The 20,366-nt window shown below is 35.4% G+C and overlaps 1 protein-coding gene across 2 annotated transcripts in view; it reads right to left on the bottom strand.

Moving 5' to 3' along the window:
* Positions 1 to 20,366, bottom strand: part of LOC132743674 (coiled-coil domain-containing protein 174-like) — a gene marked incomplete at its 5' end in the record, with an annotated part of 65,573 nt that overhangs the window by 17,077 nt on the left and 28,130 nt on the right. For both annotated transcript variants that reach the window (XR_009627600.1, XM_060732226.1), the window contains 3 exon segments: positions 2,839 to 2,973; positions 6,661 to 6,784; positions 9,471 to 9,565. Coding sequence is in view for 1 of the 2 variants with exons in the window: in XM_060732226.1 (XP_060588209.1) it covers positions 2,839 to 2,973; positions 6,661 to 6,784; positions 9,471 to 9,565 (354 nt within the window).

The following is a 20,366-nucleotide window of genomic DNA, read 5'->3' as shown; positions in this document are numbered from 1 at the left end:
AAAATTTCGATAATTTGACCTTCAAAGTCAAGGTCATTTATGAGTGAAGGTCAAGGTCTGTCTGGTTATAGTTTAAGGGCTATCCTTGAAGATTATTATGTCCAAGATTGAAGACAATCTATTCAAAAATAACAGCCAATAATAGCCAAAAAAATAAAAACTTCAATAATTTGACCTTCAAAGTCAAGGTCATTTATGAGTGAAGGTCAAGGTCTGTCTGGTATTTTTAAGGGCTATCCTTGAAGATTATTAAGTCCATGTTTGAGGACAATCCATTCAAAAATAACAAAATTACAGCCTATAATAGCAAGAACAAGCAAAAATTTGGACTTATGACCTTGAAGGTCAAGGTCATTTATGTATAAAGGTCAAGGTTAGTGTGGTCTACTGAAAGGTTTTATCCTAAGGGTTGTTGTGGCCAAGTTTGAAGACAATACACCAAGAACTAAAAAAGTTATGATAGAAGTACAAGTTTGCGAACGGCAAATTTTTTTTAAGTCAAGGGCAATAACTCTAAAAATACTAAATAAAGGAAAATACAGGAAAATATCCAAATGCACAACTATACATGCTGATCAACATTCCTGTAAAGTTTCATGACTCTAGGTCAAATTCTTAGGGTTGCCATGGCAACCAGAGTTCTGCATGGAATTAAATTCTCTGAACAATTTTTAAAGGTGACCACCAAAGGAACATTCCTGTGAAGTTTGGATGAAATTGGCTTAGTGGTTTATGAGGAGATGTCATTTAAAGTAATAGTTTACGGACGGCCGGACGCCGGACGAAATGCTATCACAAAAGCTCACCCTGTCACTTTGTGACATGCGACACAAGTTGAAAATTGCAAAAAATTTCGAAGTCAAGGGCAATAACTCTATAAATACTAAATAAAGGAAAATACAGGAAAATACCCAAATGCACAACTACACATGCTGATCAACATTCCTGTAAAGTTTCATGACTCTAGGTCAAATTCTTTTTGAGTTGTCGCAAATTGCAATTTTTTACGAAGTCAAGGGCAATAACTCTAAAAACACAATATAAAGACAATATGTCAGGTGAAAAACATGGGTCCCTACCTCCAAGGTCACACTTAGAGGTCAAAGATTAACATAGTCTGTTATAGGGTGTATTTTGTTTTCTGATCTATAACTTCTTCGTAGTTCAAGGGATTTTGAAAATACTTGGCACAAATACTAACAATAATTAGACGATATGTCATGCACAACATTTGCACTCCAAGGTCAAGGTCACACTTAGAGGTCAAAGCTTAATATGATAGATTTTTAAATTCAGTGTTTCATTTTATTTCTTGAACAAGCAACTATCATAGTATTGCAAGCAATCTATAAGTCCCCCTTGCAACAGTTTTTATGACCAGACAGACAGACAGACTGAGGGAGACTCTTAAGTTATTTTTTTAAACATTCCTGTTACCAAAATATAACATATTTCAATACAAAATTCTTAAAGAGGAGATATAACTCTTGAAATAAAGATGCTAGATTTATGAACATTGATGTGAGTTTTACTTTAAGTTTAAAGATACCATTTATAGTCACAAAGGAGATAAGTAAAAAAAATAACAATTTTCAAATATAGCATTAACTATAATGTATAGTAAGTAACAAAGATGAAAGTTAAAAAAAAAATAAAATGTAGGTGTTGATAATGAATGTTTATTTTGAATTTAAAGAAAATCCATGAAGAAATAAGAAAATTAAAGAATGAATAAGAAAAATTGAAAGTTTAAGGAGGAGATAATTCTGGAAATATGGAACCTTGTCATTTTATTATGATGTGGGATGTTAAAGTAAATCCTATAAGGAATGAAGAAGTTGGAGTAAAAAATACCAATTTCTCGAAAAAAATCTAAGTTCAAGGGGGACATAATTCTAGAAATAATCTTGCTAGAGTATTTAACCTTCTGGCATATGTTGAGTGATAGTAAGAAACATATATATGAAGTTTGAAGTAGATACATTAAGAAATAAAAAAGTTATTTAAAAAAGACAACATTATTTTCATAAAAATTCTAAGTTCAAGGGAGGTAATTCTGATAATTTTTGTGCTAGAGTTGTAAACCTTGTCACATATAATGTGGTTGATGACCAGAAACTTATATTTAAAGTTTGAAGTAAACACCTTAAGAAATAAAGAACTTATCGTGAAAAAGGGTAAAAATTCAAATCAGAAATCTTGAAATTCAGTCTATTTGTCGCCATAGCAACCAGAATTTTCAACATAGGAAGAAAAGAAAAAGATGTGCATAATCTCCATACTGCCATTTATCCATATCTTAAGTTTCATAAAAATATTTTCAGTACTTTTTGCTTTATCTTGGGATCCAGTTTTGTGGACGGACGGACTGACAGACAGACGGACGAAGGGTAAACCTAAAGTCCCCTCCGATAATACAGGTAGGGGACTAATAATTTATTATCGCATTTGCAGATCTAGCATTGATCATAATTTTGGACTGGAAGTCCCGAGATCCATACCTCAATCTTGGGACCTTGGTTACACAAATTCTTGTTGGTTTGGTTTTATGGCCAACCAACACAGTTTAGGTCATGTGGAGCCAATTTCAGACACTACAGACATTAACTACTATGTACAATAGACATGCCTTTCTTCACTTCACCTTTGAAAGAACAATAGTGAGAAAAAAGTATATGAATTTGTTAAGGCTAGTTGTGGAATCTCTGTGCTAGCTCTCACCTTATAAACTACACAAAATGGCATCTGGTGCCTTGCAAAGCTGAGAAATACCGAAATGATTATTACAAAATTGATATGACTTGAAACCAGCAGAATACAAAATGTATAACAACTTACAATGTTTTCCTTTATCCCAGTCTCTATTGGAGTTTCCTGTAGCTCTCCACCTATCATCTCTAGTTAAAGGTTCAGGCTCTTTCTTCCCCTTTTCTTCAACATTTACTCCTATATCTTCATCTGAATTTACATCCTCTAATGTAAAATCAAAAGTTACATTTTTTTTATTTGTTGAAACATTACTTAGAAATACTTCATAATATGTTATATGTTAAGAAAAACCTGCCTTCCATTTTCGCCGGAGTATAACCATCAACGTTCCATAAGCTAGCTGAATAGCTTCCTCACATGAAAGAATCCCAAGTCACTATAAAGATTTGAACCCTCAGAAGTGAGGGGTATGTGGTTTGGAAGTCAACAACCTTTAAGTCACTCGGCCACAGGCACCCCATTTTTTTGGGTGATGATAAGGGATATATTTTAGTGAGGGAACTTATATTAATAAGTTCCAAGAAGATATCTTAATTCTTTCCCCCATGAGCATATTGTGAAAAATGGCCATTTTCACTGAAAAGCCTCCTCTTACAAGTTCAAACTGCTATGAAACTATGAAAAATGCTTCAATACTAATCAAACTTGGCACAAATGTTGACTGGACCATTGCCTTTGTAACGACATGATCAGTCTTAAATTTCCTGTTACCATGGCAACGAGGGGACATCTCAAAATTGCCAAAAATCACTTTTTTGACTCGATTTTTTCCATCAAAATTTATTTCAAAGTGCTGCAACTTCTCAAGGGATTGAGATAGAGTCAAAGGCTTTTCAGCGTTGGTTACATGTTACCTTATGATCGACCTGGGGTCATTTTAAGCCTCTCACAAGTCCAAAATTTTCCCCCTTCTTGCAACCCCCTGATGTATCTTTTGGATGGGGGGTGGCGCTGAAAAAGTGCTCACTTTTTTTAGCAACACTGCTCAAACTAAAACGTGTTTGGGGCCCAAATAGGACATTTTTTCACTATTTCAGGCCTAAAAAAAGGGGGGGGGGTCAAAAAAGCGCTGTTTCGCGTATATATGAGGTAAAGGGTTAAGAAGTAAAAGTCATAGAAAAAAATCAACATTTTTTAATGAAAATTTATGTTCAAGTGGGGTTATTCTGATGAAATGGCTGCTAGAGTTATTAACACTGCCGGGTGGTGACAAGAAACATATTTGAAGTCTAAAATAATTCCCTTACAGATACCCTCCCATACGAAACATATTTGTTTAGTTACTTAATATGCATAGAAGTAAAATTTGCAGTTTTCACCAGATAACTAGGACGTGACGGCTGTTATGCTTCACTTGACACAGATATGCACCTGTGCAATATTGCCAAAAATTAAAGAAGTTAGAATAAACAAGCAATTATCATAGTATTGCAAGCAATTCATAAGTCTGTCATAAGTCAGTATATAACATTTTTAAATGCAAAATTCTTATACTAAAGAAATTAAGATACAAGACTTATGAACATTTTCATACATGTTGTGAGTGTAACAAAGAACAATTATCTTAAGTTCAGGTCATTTGATATTAACCTTTGATCTTGTGACCCAAAAACTGATATGGATCTTTTATTCTATATAGGCAATCGTCATGAAGTTTGAACACTAAAAGCCTAATGAAACTTGTGTTCCTTTATATGCATTTTATACATCACAGCTTTTTTTCATGAATATTGTTTAAGTTACCTCCAGAAACCACAATTTTCAGTGCTAAGGTCATTTTGACGCTAACCTTTAATCTTATGACCCTAAAATCATTAGGGTTCATGTATTGAACATGGTTGTTCATCCTATAAAATTTTGCAGCTAAAGGTTGACTTATACTTAAGTAATTCAGTGAAAACCGTTTTCAGTTTTAAGGTAATAGTTTCCTTGACCTTTGACCTTGGGACCCAAAAATTAGTAGAGGTCTTCTACTCAATATTGACAATCATCCTATGAAGTTTGAACACTGTAGTCCGAATGGAACTTAAGTTATGCTCAAGAAACCTCAATTTTCAGTGTAAAGATCATTGTGACCGTGACCTTTGACCTTATGACCCTAAAATCAATAGGGATCATGTATTGGACATGGCTGTTCATCCAATAAAATTTTACAGCTGTATGTTGAATAATACTTAGTTATTGAGCGGAAACTGTTTTCAGTTTTAAGATAATAGTGACCTTGATCTTTGACCTTGTGAACCTAAAATCAATAGGGGTCTTCTATCCAATATGGACAATCATCCTATGAAGTTTGAATACTGTGGGCCAAATGGAACATAAGTTATGCTCCGAAAACCAAATTGCTAACGGACAGACAGACAGACGCACTCACAGAATAGAAATTATGTGGCTAGAAGGACAATAGGTAAATGTTCTTTCTCTTTGATGTCATTCATTCTGTAATGCTTTTGTGTGGCTAAAAAGAACTATAGAAAGAACAATAGAGTAGCTATATAATTACTGTCCTGTGAGAGCGGACGTTCCAACATTTTGGGTTTAGGGGCTATTTTCTTTGTTATTTTCTTTGTTTTCTTAAGGGCTACTAGCCCATAAACCCTTTGATCACGGAATGAACCTATTGTTCTCTTTTGTTCTCTTTAGTGTTATATAGCCCCTAAACCCAAAATGTTTGCTCAGACAAACAGACTGACGGACGGACACCAGGGGGTATAACACAATATGCCAGAAATTCTTTCAGACATATAAAAATGCTATGCCGCCGAAATAATGTAACAGAATAAATCCACAAGCCAAACCCCTTGTGCACAACTTAACATGCTGAGCAACATTCCTGTAAAGTTTAATGACTCAAGGTCAAATACTTTTTTAGTTACGAGCGACACAAGTTGAAAATTGGAATTTTTTACTAATTCAAGGGCAATAACGTTATACTAAATATATCCACACAAATTTACCCAGGTGCACAACTACACATGCTGATCAACATTCCTGTAAGGTTTCATGACTCTAGGTCAAATATTTTATGAGTTACGTGCAACACAAGTTTAAAATTGCAAATTTTTACTAAGTCAAGGGTAATAACTCTAAAAATATCCACATTAAAATACCAAGGTGCACAATTTTACATGCCGAGCAACATTCTTGTATGGTTTCACGACTCTAGATCAAATATTTTATGAGTTTCGTGCAACACAAGTTGAAAATTGCAAATTTTTACTAAGTCAAGGGCAATAACTCTAAAAATACTAAAAATATCCACACGAAAATACCCAACTGCACAACTAAACATGCTGAGCAACATTCTAGTGAGGTTTCATGACTCTAGGTCAAATACTTTTTGAGTTACACAAGTGCAAAACTTCACATGCTGAGCAACATTCTTGTAAGGTTTCATGACTCTAGGTCAAATACTTTTTAGTTACATGCGAGCAACACAAGTTGAAAATTGGAAATTTTTACTAATTCAAGGCCAATAACTCTAAAAATACTGAATATATCCACACAAAAATACACAGGTATACAACTACAGAGTCATGTCTCAGATAAGAAATCTGCAATGGACAACCAGCTGACTCAAGCTACCACCTATGGGTATAATAAATATAACATCTGGTTTTTACTTAATGAGAATATTGTTTAATCTTCCAAACACCTATCCACTCTGTATGAGAGAACTAGTAACCATGGTTCAATTGTCATTTCCCTGAGGAACTTGACAATAACTTGAAATACATGTTAAATAAAAATCTATACTCATACATAAATAAATTAAGTAAATTTACTTATCACTTATTAAAACAGGACTTTTCTATTACATGAATTTATCAACTGCTCATTGCTTGAATACAAAATACAGCAAATTTTCCTTCATTATTGAAAAATTTTTACCATGGTCACATTCTGGTAGACCTAATTTCACTCTCTTCCTATGTTTTACCACAGCTAATCTTGCAGCTAGTGCAGCTTTCCTCTTTTCCTTAATTCTCTCACTTTTTGACCTCTCATCTTTTGTCTGAATCAAGTATATAGACAATCATTAGTCATTCAAAAATAATGTTTTTTTTGTTACTTTTTAAAATGATAAAAATTAAAAAAACTAGAAATGTCTCCTTAGGACACGGGTTCCCCCCCCCCCCCCTCCACTGTTTTGTCAATCTTATGACTTTTTGGGCTACATGTGGCATAAGTTGAAAACTAAAAATCTTTTACCAAGTCAAGGGCAAAAACTTTACAAATACTGAATAAATCCACAAGCAATTCCCAAGGTGCATAAGTACATAAACAGTAATATTCTTTGAACTTGATAAATATTCAGGGCAATAACAGGGCCATAACTTTGTGTTAAATTGTAAAATCTGGAATTGACAATGAGATGTATGCATACTACATAACTAATCAAGGGCCATAGATCTGAGTTATAAGTATCTGACTGGAACAAGGCGACTATATGCATATCTCCTCTTAGTATCCCATAAAGTTTCATTGAATTCCAGCCAGTAGTAGCAGAGAAGTAGCGACGAAACAAATATTTTTCTATATGGATACTGCATAACTAATCAAGGGCCATAACTCTGAGTTAAAGTGTCTGACCCGAACAAGCCGGCGATATGCGCATCTCCTCTTTGTATTGATGATTCCCCTAAAGTTTCGTTGAATTCCAGCCATTAGTTGCAGAGAACTACACCGGAAACGATTTTTACTCCATATGCATATTGCATAACTAATCAAGGGCCATAACTCTGAGTTAAAAGGTCTGACCAGAACAAGCCGACGATATGCGCATCTCCTCTTGGTATTGATTATTACCATAAAGTTTCGTTGAATTCCAGTCAGTTACGTTGCAGAGAACTACTCCGGAAACAATTTTTACTCTATATGCATACTACATAACTAAGCAAGGGCCATAACTCTGAGTTAAAGTGTCTGACTAGAACAAGCCGAAGATATGTGCATCTCCTCTTGATATTGATGATTCGCCTAAAGTTTCGTTGAATTCCAGCCAGTAGTTGCAGAGAACTACACCAGAAACAAAATTTTAATCTATATGCATTCTACATAACTTATCAAGGGCCATAACTCTGAGTTAAAGGGTCTGACCAGAACAAGCTGACGATATGCGCATCTCCTCTTGATATTGATGATTCCCATAAAGTTTCGTTGAATTCCAGCCAGTAGTTGCAGAGAACTACTCCGGAAACGAAATTCGGACGGATGGACGAACGGACAGACAGACGTACGGACGGACAAGTGCAACACTATATGCCCCCAACCTTGTTGGGGCATAAAAATGCCTAAGTTGTTCTTGTTTCTTATTCAACACAAAAATATTAATCTTTGCTGAAATTTTGATGAATTTCTGAAACAGGGCATTTTTTCACATATAGTGAACCTAGCCTTTTGTATGAAGACATCAAAATAAGAATATGAAACCCATTTTATTAATGAAATGTCACTATTTTGTCTTGGTATTGATGGTTCCCATAAAGTTTAATTGAATTCCAGTCAGTAGTTGCAGAGAAATAGCACACGGAAACGATTTTTGCTCTATATGCATACTGCATAACTAATCAAGGGCCATAACTCTGTGTTGAAGGGTCTGACAGTATCAAGATGGCCATATGCTCATTTCCTATTGGTATTGATTGTTTCCACAAAATTTTCTTGAATTCCAGCCAGTAGTTGCATACTGCATAACAAATTAAGTGCCATAACTCTGTGTTGAAGGGTCTGACTGGAACAAGGCCATTATATGCACATCTCGTATTGATGGTTCCTATAAAGTTTTCTTGAATTACAGCCAGAAGTTGCATAGAAATTTGCATAGAAATAGCGCCACAATGATTATTGCTCTATATGCATACTACATAACTAATCAAGGGCCATAACTCTGTGTTGAGTGGTCTGACTGGAGCAAGGCGATGATATGCTCATCTCGTTTTGGTATTGAAGGTTCCAATAAAAAAATTTTTGTTTAATTTTTGCCAGTAGTTGCAAAGAAATAGCACAGAAATGAGTACTGCTCTATATGCATACTGCATAACTAATCAAGGGCCATAACTCTATGCTCAAGGGTCTGACCGGAATAAAGCAACAATATGTGCATCTCCTCTTAGTATTAATGGTTCCTATAAAGTTTCATTGAATTCCAGCCAGTTGTTTCAGAGAAATAGCAAAGAAACTATTATTGTTCTGTATGCATTCTGCTAACTAATCAAGGGGCATAACTGTATGATGAAGGGTCTGACATGAACAAGGCAACTATCTGCTCATCTTCTCTTGGTATTGATGGTTCTCATAAAGTTTCATTGAATTCCTGCCAGTAGCTGCAGAGAAATAGTGCGGAAACGACTATTGCTTCATATGCATACTGCATAACTAATCAAGGGCTATAAATCTGTGATAATAAGTCTGACAGAAACAAGGCAGCGATATGCGCACCTCCTCTTGGTATTGATGGTTCCCATAAAGTTTAATTGAATTCCAGCCATTAGTTGCAGAGAAATAGCACGGAAACAAAATTCGAACGGAGGGATGGACAAACAAACGCCAAAACAATATCCCTCTCCCGATTCCATCAACGGGGATAATGATCCCTATATGACGCTGCTACTCAGTAGCAGGCAACACAAAAAGGTATAACACGATAAGGTTTTTGTTATATCTTCATAAAAGATCACACTATGAACGTATTATGTTACCTCTTGTCTCAGTTTATTTAGTTGTTCCATCTGTTCTTTTCTGACATTTTCCTCTCTATCAAACTTGTAATACCCAACACCATGTGTACGTATCTCTACAATTGTTCAAAATGTGATCATGTTAGTGAATGTGCTTTTTTTAGAGTATTTAGTTTAAACAAAATCATTTATTAATCATTATGATGTGTTTGTACATGAACTTTGTTTAACTCCTTTTTTATATTACTGTTAAACCCATCTGTTTTAGTCACACTTGGTAGAAGTCAACTACACAACGTCTCATGCCAAATATCTAACCTCTAGTCTTTCTCATTTCAAAGGAGAAGATTTCTTAAGTTTTTACTATAAACATATAAATAAAACCTATGACCAACTGGGGAAAGACAAATTTTGACACAAGAGGCATGATTTCAACAACTTTGATAGAGGTCTAGACAATATTTCATGCCAAATATATTAGCTCTAGCCTATGTCATTTCAGGGAAAAAATTTGTACTTAATGTACATAATAAAAATCAAAGACCCTAAAGCAGGGCCACTTTCACCCCAGTGCTAAAATTTGAACAAACTTGGAAGAGGTCAATTGCACAATGTTTCATGCCAAATATCTAACCTCTAGCATTTGTCATTTCAGAGGAGAGGACTTTTTAAGATTTTACCATATACATAATATAAGAAAACCCTATGACTCCTTGGGTGGGGGCAATTTGGACACTATAGGCAAATTTTGAACAACTTTGGTACAAAAGGAGGACCTATAGATGATAACTTATACCAAATATTAAAGCTCTGGACCATGTACTTTTAGACAAGAAGATTTTTTTAAAATTTGGATTTTTGAAACTTTTCTTTTGACCTACTTATACAACACACCAGAACCATTTGAACACTTTTGAAAAAGGACCACCCAAGAATTATTCCTGTAAAAATTGGTTAATGTGCACTCTTTGGTTTTAGAGGAGATGTTGTTAAAAGAAACTGTTGACTAAGGGTTCACATTAGTAAACCATGAGCATTTTGTGCTCAGGTGAGCTCATTAATAATCAAATAATGTTTGTAGCAAATATCTTACTCTAACATCAATCTGTTTATTAAAATAAAAATATTGATAACTGACAATTATTTTTCAAGTCTGGATAGATTAAGGGGATGACTGTTAAATTGTTGTGATGATGCGTTAATCCACATAAGAATATACAGAAACACTAACATATCACCGTTAAATTATCAGAGGATATTTATGTACTAAAAGCATGATAAGTAGCCGTAGAAAATCATTTGATTTGCAGAATTAAACAAGAACTGTCAGAGGACTGCGATGCTCATCTTCAAAAAAGTTGTCACAAGGGCGTTTCATTGAGTATAATAATGCTTACCTAATGAATACATAAAAATTGTCCAAAAAGGTACAAAGGCTTGTTATAAAGATGTTTTATCAAGTAAATCACTGCTTTATTATTATAAATGCATAAAATTGTCCCAAAACTAGAAATGTGTCCATAGGACACGGGTGTCCCCACCGCGACACTGTTCTGTCAATCTTTTTACTAAGTCAAGGGAAATAACTCTACAAATACTGGATAAATCCACAAGCGAAACCCCAGGTGCAAATCTAAAATATGCTGAGCAACCTGCCCATAAGGTTTATTGACTATGTCAAATCCTTTTTGAGAAACTTGCAACACAAGTTGAAAATTGCAAAAAATTTCTAAGTGTAGGGCAATAACTCTAAAAATACTACATAAATCCAGACGAAAATACCTGGTGCACAACTGCACATGCTGATCAATATTCCTGTAAAGTTACATGACTCTAGGTCAAATACTTTTTGAGTTATGTGCGACACATGTTGAAAATTGCAAAATTTTACTAAGTCCAGGGCAATAACTCTGAAAATACTAAAGATATCTAGACAAAAATACCCAGGTGCACAATACACATGCTGATCAACATTCCTGTAAAGTTTCATGACTCTAGGTCAAATACTTTTTGAGTTATGTGCGACACAAGTTGAAAATTGCAAAATTTTACTAAGTCAAGGGCAATAACTCTAAAAATACTAAAAATATGCACACAAAAATACCCAGGTGCACAACTACACATGCGGATCAACATTCCTGTAAAGTTTCATGACTGTAGGTCAAATACTTTTTGAATTACATGCGACACAAGTTGAAAATTGTAAAATTTTACTAAGTCAAGGGCAATAACATATCCAGACGAAAATACCCAGGTGCACAACTACACATGCTGATCAACATTCCTGTAAAGTTTCATGACTCTAGGTCAAATTCTTTTTAAGTTACATGCGACACAAAAGTGAACGGACGGACGGAAGGACTGACGGAAGGACAGACGGACAAGGGTAAATCTAAATGCCCGCCACTAACGTGGGGGCACTAAAAGGCAAAAACGTTTCAGTAGATATGAATATAACTGCTTACACGCAAAAGCTTAACCAAGAATTTCTAAGTCGAAAAAGGGGCATAATTATGCAAACTAGAAATGTTTCCATAGGACACCAGTGCCCCCACTGCACCACTCTTCTGTCAATCTTCTGACTCTAAGTCAAATATTTTTTGAAAACTAAAAATCTATTACTAAGTAAAGGGCAAGAACTTTACAAATACTGAATAAATCCACAAGCTTACCCCAAGGTGCATAAGTACACATGCTGACCAACATTCTTGTAAACTTTCAGGCCCACAAGTGAAATACTTTTTGAGCTTAATGCATGAACAAGTTGAAAATTGTAAATTTATACTACTGTAAGTCAAGGGCAATTACTTTAACAAAACTGAAAAAAATCCACATGCAAAGTCTCAGGTGCATAGCTTCACAGTGATGTGAATTATTATTCCTGTAATTTAGTGATGTTGATCATTAGTCCTGTAAAGTTTGTTGATTCTAACTCAAGCACTCAAGGAACAAATAACAACATAATGAAACGTTTTTAACTAAGTCAAGGGAAATAACTCTACAAATACTGGAAAAATCCACAAGCGAAACCCCAGGTGCAAAACTAAATATGCTGAGCAACCTTCCCGTGAGGTTTAATGACTCTAGGTCAAATCCTTTTTGAATTACATGCGACACAAGTTGAAAATTGCAAAAATTTTTAAGTCAAGGGCAATCACTCTAAAAATACTAAATTAATCCAGACGAAAATACCTGGTGCCAACTACACATGCTGAATAATATTTCTGTAAAGTTTCATGACTCTAGGTCAAATACTTTTTGAGTTACATGCGACACAAGCTGAAAATTGCAAAATTTTACTAAGTCAAGGGCAATCACTCTAAAAATACCAAAAATATCCAGATGAAAATACCCAGGTGCACAACTACACATGCTGATCAACATTCCTGTAAAGTTTCATGACTCTAGGTCAAATACTTTTTGAGTTACATGCGACACAAGTTGAAAATTGCAAAATTTTACGAAGTCAAGGGCAATAGCTCTAAAAATACTAAAATTATCCAGACAAAAATACCCAGGTGCACAACTACACATGCTGATCAACATTCCTGTAAAGTTTCATGACTCTAGGTCATATACTTTTTGAGTTACATGCGGCACAAGTTGAAAATTGCAAAATTTTACTAAGTCAAGGGCAATAACTCTAAAAGTACTAAAATTATCCAGACAAAAATACCCAGGTGCACAACTTCACATGCTGATCAACATTCCTGTTAAGTTTCATGACTCTAGGTCAAATACTTTTTGAGTTACGTGCGACACAAGTTGAAAATTGCAAAAAATTTCACTAAGTCAAGGGCAATAACTCTAAAAATACTAAAAATATCCACAAGAAAATACCCAGGTGCACAGCTACACATGCTGATCAACATTCCTGTAAAGTTTTATGACTTTAGGTCAAATACTTTTTGAGTTACATGCGACACAAGCTGAAAATTGCAAAATTTTACTAAGTCAAGGGCAATAACTCTAATAATACCAAAAATATCCAGATGAAAATACCCAGGTGCACAACTACACATGCTGATCAACATTCCTGTAAAGTTTCATGACTCTAGGTCAAATACTTTTTGAGTTACATGCGACACAAGTTAAAAATTGCAAAATTTTACTTAGTCAAGGGCAATAACTCTGAAAATACTATCAATATCCAGACAAAAATACCCAGGTGCACAACTACACATGCTGATCGACATTCCTGTAAAGTTTCATGACTCTAGGTCAAATACTTTTTGAGTTACGTGCAACACAAAAGAGAACGGACGGACGAAGGAAGGACAGACGGACAAAGGTAAATCTAAATGCCCGCCACTAAAGTGGGGGAACAAAAAGCAAATCAGAGTTATGGGATTTGTGCCAATTATGTTAGATAATCACAGAGATTAAGTGTGTGAAGTTTCAATCCATTCCTTTCAGTAGTTTGAGAGATACCAGCTTACACGCAAAAACTTAACCAAGAATTTCCAAGTCTTAAAAGGGGCATAAATATGCAAAAAAGCAAATCAGAGTTATGGGACTTGTGCCAATCATATAAGGTAATCACAGAGAACAAGTGTGTGAAGTTTCAATCCAATCCCTTCAGTAAAAATGGAGATACAAGCTTACATGCAAAAACTTAACCAAGAATTTCTAATTCGAAAAAGGGGCATAAATATGCAAACAAGAGGGCCATTATGGCCCTCTGTTGCTCAGCAGAAACAACTGCTTTTCAGTAAAACATAAAAGACTACCTAAGAATGCTACAGAAAAAGTTTGATGATCGTCCATCAATTAGTTCTGTAAAACCAGACGTTTAAAAGGTATTTCTATTTTTAGCTTAAGCGGCCCCTAAAAGAGGCCAATCAAATTAATATGAGCAAACTTGATAAAAAGACTACCTAAGAATGCTACAGACAAAGTTTGGTGATCATCCATCAATTATTTCAGTAGGAGATGATGTTCAAAGGTTTATCTATTTTTAGCTTTTAGCAGCCCCTAAAAAGGGCCAATCAAATTAATATGAGCAAACTTGATAAAACACTACCCAAGAATGCTACAGACAAAATTTGGTGATCATCCATCAATTAGTTCTGCAGAAGATGATGCCTAAAGGTATTTCTATTTTTAGCTTTAGCAGCCCCTAAAAGAGGCCAATCAAATTAATATGAGCAAATTTGCTAAAAGATTCGCTAAGAATGCTACAGACAAAGTTTGGTGATCATCCAACAATTGGTTCTGTAAAGAAGATGTCTAAAGGTTTTTCTATTTTTAGCTCTAGAGACCCCTAAAAGGGACCAATCAAATTTAAATGACCATATTTGATACAAGACTACCTAAGAATGCTACAGACAAATTTTGGTGATAATCCATCATATAATTTAGTAGTAGAATATGTTTAAAGGTTTTTCTATTTTTAGCTCTGTTGACCCCTAAAAGTGGCCAATTGAAATAGCATTAGCAAATCAAAGTGTGGCTGTCATAAGGATGCTACAGACGAAATTTGAGGTAAATCTGCCCAGTAGTTTCAGAGAAGAAGCCAATTGTTGACGCGTGACCCCGGATGCTGGAGTATCCCCCTTTAATACTAAAAGCTCACCCTGAACCTTCTGTTCTGGTGAGCTAAAAAGCAAACCAGAGTTATGGCACTTGTGCCTATCATGTTAGATAATCACAGGGAACAAGTGTGTGAAGTTTCAATCCATTCCCTTCAGTAGTTATTGAGATACTTGCTTACATGCAAAAACTTAACCAAGAATTTCTAAGTCGAAAAAGGGGTATAATTATGCAAAAAAGCAATCCAGACTCTTGGGACTTATGCCAATCATATCAAATAATCGCAGAGAACAAGTGTATGAAGTTTCAATCCGTTCCCTTCAGTAGTTATGGAGTACAAGCTTACACACAAAAACTTAACCACAGGGACGCCGACGCTGACAAATAGATGCCTGCATTAGCTCGATTATTCTGCGAATAGTCGAGCTAAAAAATGCAGTATTTAGAGGATATTTTCATAAATATAGAAGGGAACAGTAGCTACAGCCAGGACTAATGTTCACCCAGACAGAGAGATGGGGAAGGCAAAAACAATGTCTTCCAAAATTTTCTATTTTATGATCACATCCGTGTTGTTTGTGCCGTGTGGCGGCTGTAAAAAGTCACCCCGTACATTTAATCAATGATGTTATATTTTCGATCCTTGAAGATCGTTCAGCACGACATTATTGTTGTGCTTGTGGTATTTTTAGTTTCATCTTTTCGGAATTTTCTAGTTCAGTGGTTCCAATATTCCTACTTGAATAATGTTGAATCACCCTCAGGATATATTGCCTGCTTTTTAAATTTGTCTTGTGACGTCTTATCTGTAATATGCAGGCTTCATAATTCAAAATTCTACCATTTCATGTTTAAATGTTGAATTTTTGCTTAAGCCGGTGCTAGAGGGCGTGAACGGTAACTTGCACTTTCCAGTACCGTCCATGAACAGGCTCAAACATTTTCAATTTTGCTGTATTGGGCTTTCTTTAGGGATTCTTTATTTATCTATTTTGAGAGACATAATAAAGATATGGCTAATAGTTGCAAAATTCACTTATTTGACCAAATTAACGTCAAGGTCAATTTAAATTAAAACTTCTTTTTTGTCTTGTCACAAAGATTGTTGTACCAAAGTATGAAGACAATCCATTTATTGCTTACAAAGTTTTAACCTAGTACTGCAAAAAAAAAAAAAGAGCGTGCAGTCACATAAGTGACAAATGCCCCCGAAAAGGTTTCCTAAGCATGCAGGTATTATGAAAAGAAAAGAGAATGAAAGTAACTGATTGCTGAATATTGTTCTTTGTATTATTGTACCTACAATCTCTAATTGTGATAGCATGAACTTTCAAAATATAAGTGTGACCTTGACCTTTGAAGAAGGGACGTGGTTCTTGGACATGACAGAATGTTGACATGAGATAGGCATTTGTGCCAAGTAATTTCAAAATCCCTCAATACATGACAAAGTTACAGTCTGGACTTGATTGTTGTGTAAGTGGGAACACAATGACGGACAAACCAACATGAGCCTTGACACATTGTCTTGATGTGGTAGACATTTGTTATTTTAAAATCCTTCCAAAGTCAGGACATGAATGTGTAACTTCAAACTCTTCTCAAGAGAATGAGTAGCTTCAAACTATAAGTGTGACCTTGACCTTGAAGGTAGGAACATGGGTCTTAGTCGTGATATGTCGTCTTGATGTGGTAGACATTTATGCCTAGTTAATTTAAAATCCTTCGATGCATGACAAAGCTACAGCCGGATATGAATGTGTGTACCTATAAACTCTAATTGTGTTAAAGTGAACTTCAAAATGGTAGTGTGACCTTGACCTTTAGGGATGGGACGTGATTATTGGACACGACACATCGTCTAGATGTGATAGACATTGATGCAAAGTTATAGTAAAGTCCTTTGATGCATGACAAAGTTACAGTCCAGACATCATTGTGTGTACCTTGGAGGTAGGTGACTGGTTGTTGCGCAAGACACATAGTCTCATTATTGTGAACAATTGTGGCAAGTATTTACAAAATCCCTTAAAAATTAAGAAATTTATTGCCCGAACACAACATATACCTCAAATAAACAATGTTGACCTTGAATGAGCAAGTGCGACCTTGACCCTGGAGGTAAGGGTCTGATTTTGCAAATGACACATCGTCTTATCTTTGCCAAGTTATTTCAGATTCCTTTAAAAAATGACAAAGTTATGGACCGGACACGAAAGTGTGACGGACAGACGAACGTCCAGACAGGAGAGTAATAATGTGGCTACTCTATTCTACTCTCTATTGTTCTTTTTTGCCACACAAAAGAAAATAGTCACATAAAAGCATAACGGAATGAATGACATCAAAGAGAAAGAACAGTTACCAGTTATTGTCCCTCTAGCCACATAATTACTGTCCTGTGAGTGCGTACAGACGGACGGAGCATATTTCTATATCCCCTTTTTTCTTCGAAAAGGCGGGAGACAACAAAGGGCAAAAACTCTTAAATGAGTCAGAGGAAAGAGTTATGGTTTCTGTGCACTGTGCTTTATCTCAATTTACTTGACCATTGTATGAAATTGTATTGAATTTCAAATAGTACTTTTCAAGTTATGCTCTGGACAAGAATAAGGCAATGGAAAAGTAACAAATGGCATTAACTCAATAACTAAAACTATCACTAAATGTGATTAATACCCCCACAAGACTGCTTCAGAAATGAGGATGTTACTAGTAACAGAATACCTTGTAAAAGAATTGAAATATAGAGTTATGGTTGTGGGCAATTAAAGATAGTTGTGGTTCTTGTATGTTGCATTTCCTTTCAATGTGGTTGGCCATTGATGAAGTTTTATTGAATTACTCTGTAATAAGTCCAGAAAGACAAGGAAAAGAAACAAAGGGCAATAACTCTATAAATACTGAAGATAGAGTTATAGTTCTTGTCCACTGCACTTCCTCTTATTGTGCTTGACCATTGTATGAAGTTGTTTTGAATTCCAACCAGTACGTTTTAAGTTATGCTTCGGACAAGGAAAAGTATCAAAGGGCAGTAACTCTGTATTTTGTCAAAATGGAGTTATGGCTCTTGTGCACTGCACTTCCTTTTAATGTCCTTGACAACTGTATGAAGTTGTATTGAATTTCAAACAGTAGTTTGCAAATTATGCTCTGGACAAGGAAAAGTAGCAAAGGGCAATAACTCTGTAATTAGTCAAGATGGAGTTATGGTTCTTGTGCACTGCACTTCCTCTCAATGTGCTTGACCATTGTATGAAGTTATATTGAATTCCAACAATTAATCTTCAAGTTATGCTCTGGACAAAAAAAGCAACGGAAAAGTAACAAAGGGCAATAACTCTGTTATTAGTCAAGATGGAGTTATAGTTCTTATGCACTGCACTTCCCCTTATTGTGCTTGACCATTGTATGAAGTTGTTTTGAATTCCAACCAGTAGTTTTCAAGTCATGCTCTAGACAAGGAAAAGTAACAAAGGGCGGTAACTCTGTAATAAGTCAAGATGGAGTTATGGTTCTTGTGCACTGCACTTCCTCTCAATGTGCTTGACCATTGTATGTAGTTATATTGAATTCCAACAGTTAGTCTTCAAGTTATGGTCCGGACAAAAGAAAGGAATGGAAAAGTAACAAAGGGCAACAACTCTGTGAATACTTTAGATAGAGTTATGGTTCTTGTGCACTGCACTTCCCCTTATTGTGTTTGACAATTGTATGAAGTTGTTTTGAATTCCAACCAGTAGTTTTCAAGTTATGCCCCGGACACAGAAAAGTAACAAAGGGCAATAACTCTGTAATTAGTCAAGATGGAGTTATGGTTCTTGTGCACTGCACTTCCTCTCAATGTGCTTGACTATTGTATTAAGTTATAATGAAATCCAACAATTAGTCTTCAAGTTATGGTTTGGACAAAAGGAATGGAAAAGTAACAAAGGGCAATAACTCTGTAATTACTTTAGATAGAGTTATGGTTCTTGTGCACTGCACTTCCCCTTATTGTGTTTGACAATTGTATGAAGTTGTTTTGAATTCCAACCAGTAGTTTTCAAGTTATGCCCCGGACAAGGAAAAGTAACAAAGGGCAATAACTCTGTAATTAGTCAAGATAGAGTTATGGTTCTTGTGCACTGCACTTCCTCTCAATGTGCTTGACCATTGTATGTAATTATATTGAATTCCAATCATTAGTCTTCAAGTTATGCTCCTGACAAGGAAAATGCAACGGACGTCTGGACCGACCGACCGACCGACCGCCCGCCCGACCGACCGACCAACCGACCACCGGGTGACTCCTATATACCCCCCCAAACTTCGTTTTTGGGGGTATAATTACTCTGGACAGAGTTACGGTTCTTATGCACTGCACTTCCTCTTAATGTGTTTGACTTTTGTATGAAGTTGTATTCAATTCCAACTAGTAGTTTTCAAGTTATGCTCCGGACAAGGAAAAGTAACAATAAGGGCAATAACTCTGTAATTAGTCAAGATGGAGTTATGGTTCAGCAAATTGTAGCCAAAAATCAAATTATAATTCAAATATTTGACCATGTTGGACAAGGTCACTTATGAGTGAAGGTCAAGTTCAGTCTGGTCAAAATAAAGGTCGTATCCAAAGTTTTTGGACAACAATGGCATCAGCAATGTCAACAACAACATGACTGTATCAATATCTCTTTTTCTAGATAAAAAGACTTAAATTTGTTTTCCTATACTTAAATTTATTTACTAAATGATCCCCGAGGTAGGGCCAATATTGACCCAAGGGGCATAATTAATACCAGTTAAGTTGTGGTCCACAAAGTGATGTTCCATGCAAAATATATAAGCTCTGGGCATTCTAGTTTCACACATTACCGGTTAGTCTCAGATGTGATTTTCATATAAAAGTCTAAATAAATCAAGTGACCCCTGGGGCAGGGCCATTATCAGTGACAGGGAAAGGCATGCGATTTGCGAGAATATCGCACATTTACGAAAATTGTCGCATAAAAGTCTCATAAAAATTGCACAAGGTTTACACAAATTGCTATGGGCCTTTGTTAAAAAGTCGTATTTCTCCAAGGATTGTCTTTCCCCAGTGGTGGCAAATGCAACAAAATATTAATTCTAGCACATAAAATCTTTAATTGGCAAATTTTACTGGCCTCGACATAAGGTTAAAGTATCCGACAACTAGCACATTTAAAATCAATAAGCTGCCCTGTAAATTACATAAGCGGCCCAAATGTGAAAGGTCATGCATGATTGTTTGTTTACACTTCGGGAATATGTCAGATTAAAGTGACATTATGTTAGTTGGAATAATTTATGTTTTCATCCTCCAACTTGGAACACTGATAAATACATGAGGGAATTGTGTGGTCAAAAGGTTTTAGTACTGAATTA

This window comes from Ruditapes philippinarum, unplaced genomic scaffold (assembly GCF_026571515.1).
Source record: "Ruditapes philippinarum isolate M1 unplaced genomic scaffold, ASM2657151v2 ctg485_1_1_1_1, whole genome shotgun sequence".
NCBI classification, from domain to species: domain Eukaryota; kingdom Metazoa; phylum Mollusca; class Bivalvia; order Venerida; family Veneridae; genus Ruditapes; species Ruditapes philippinarum.
This window is presented reverse-complemented; position numbering and strand designations above follow the sequence as displayed.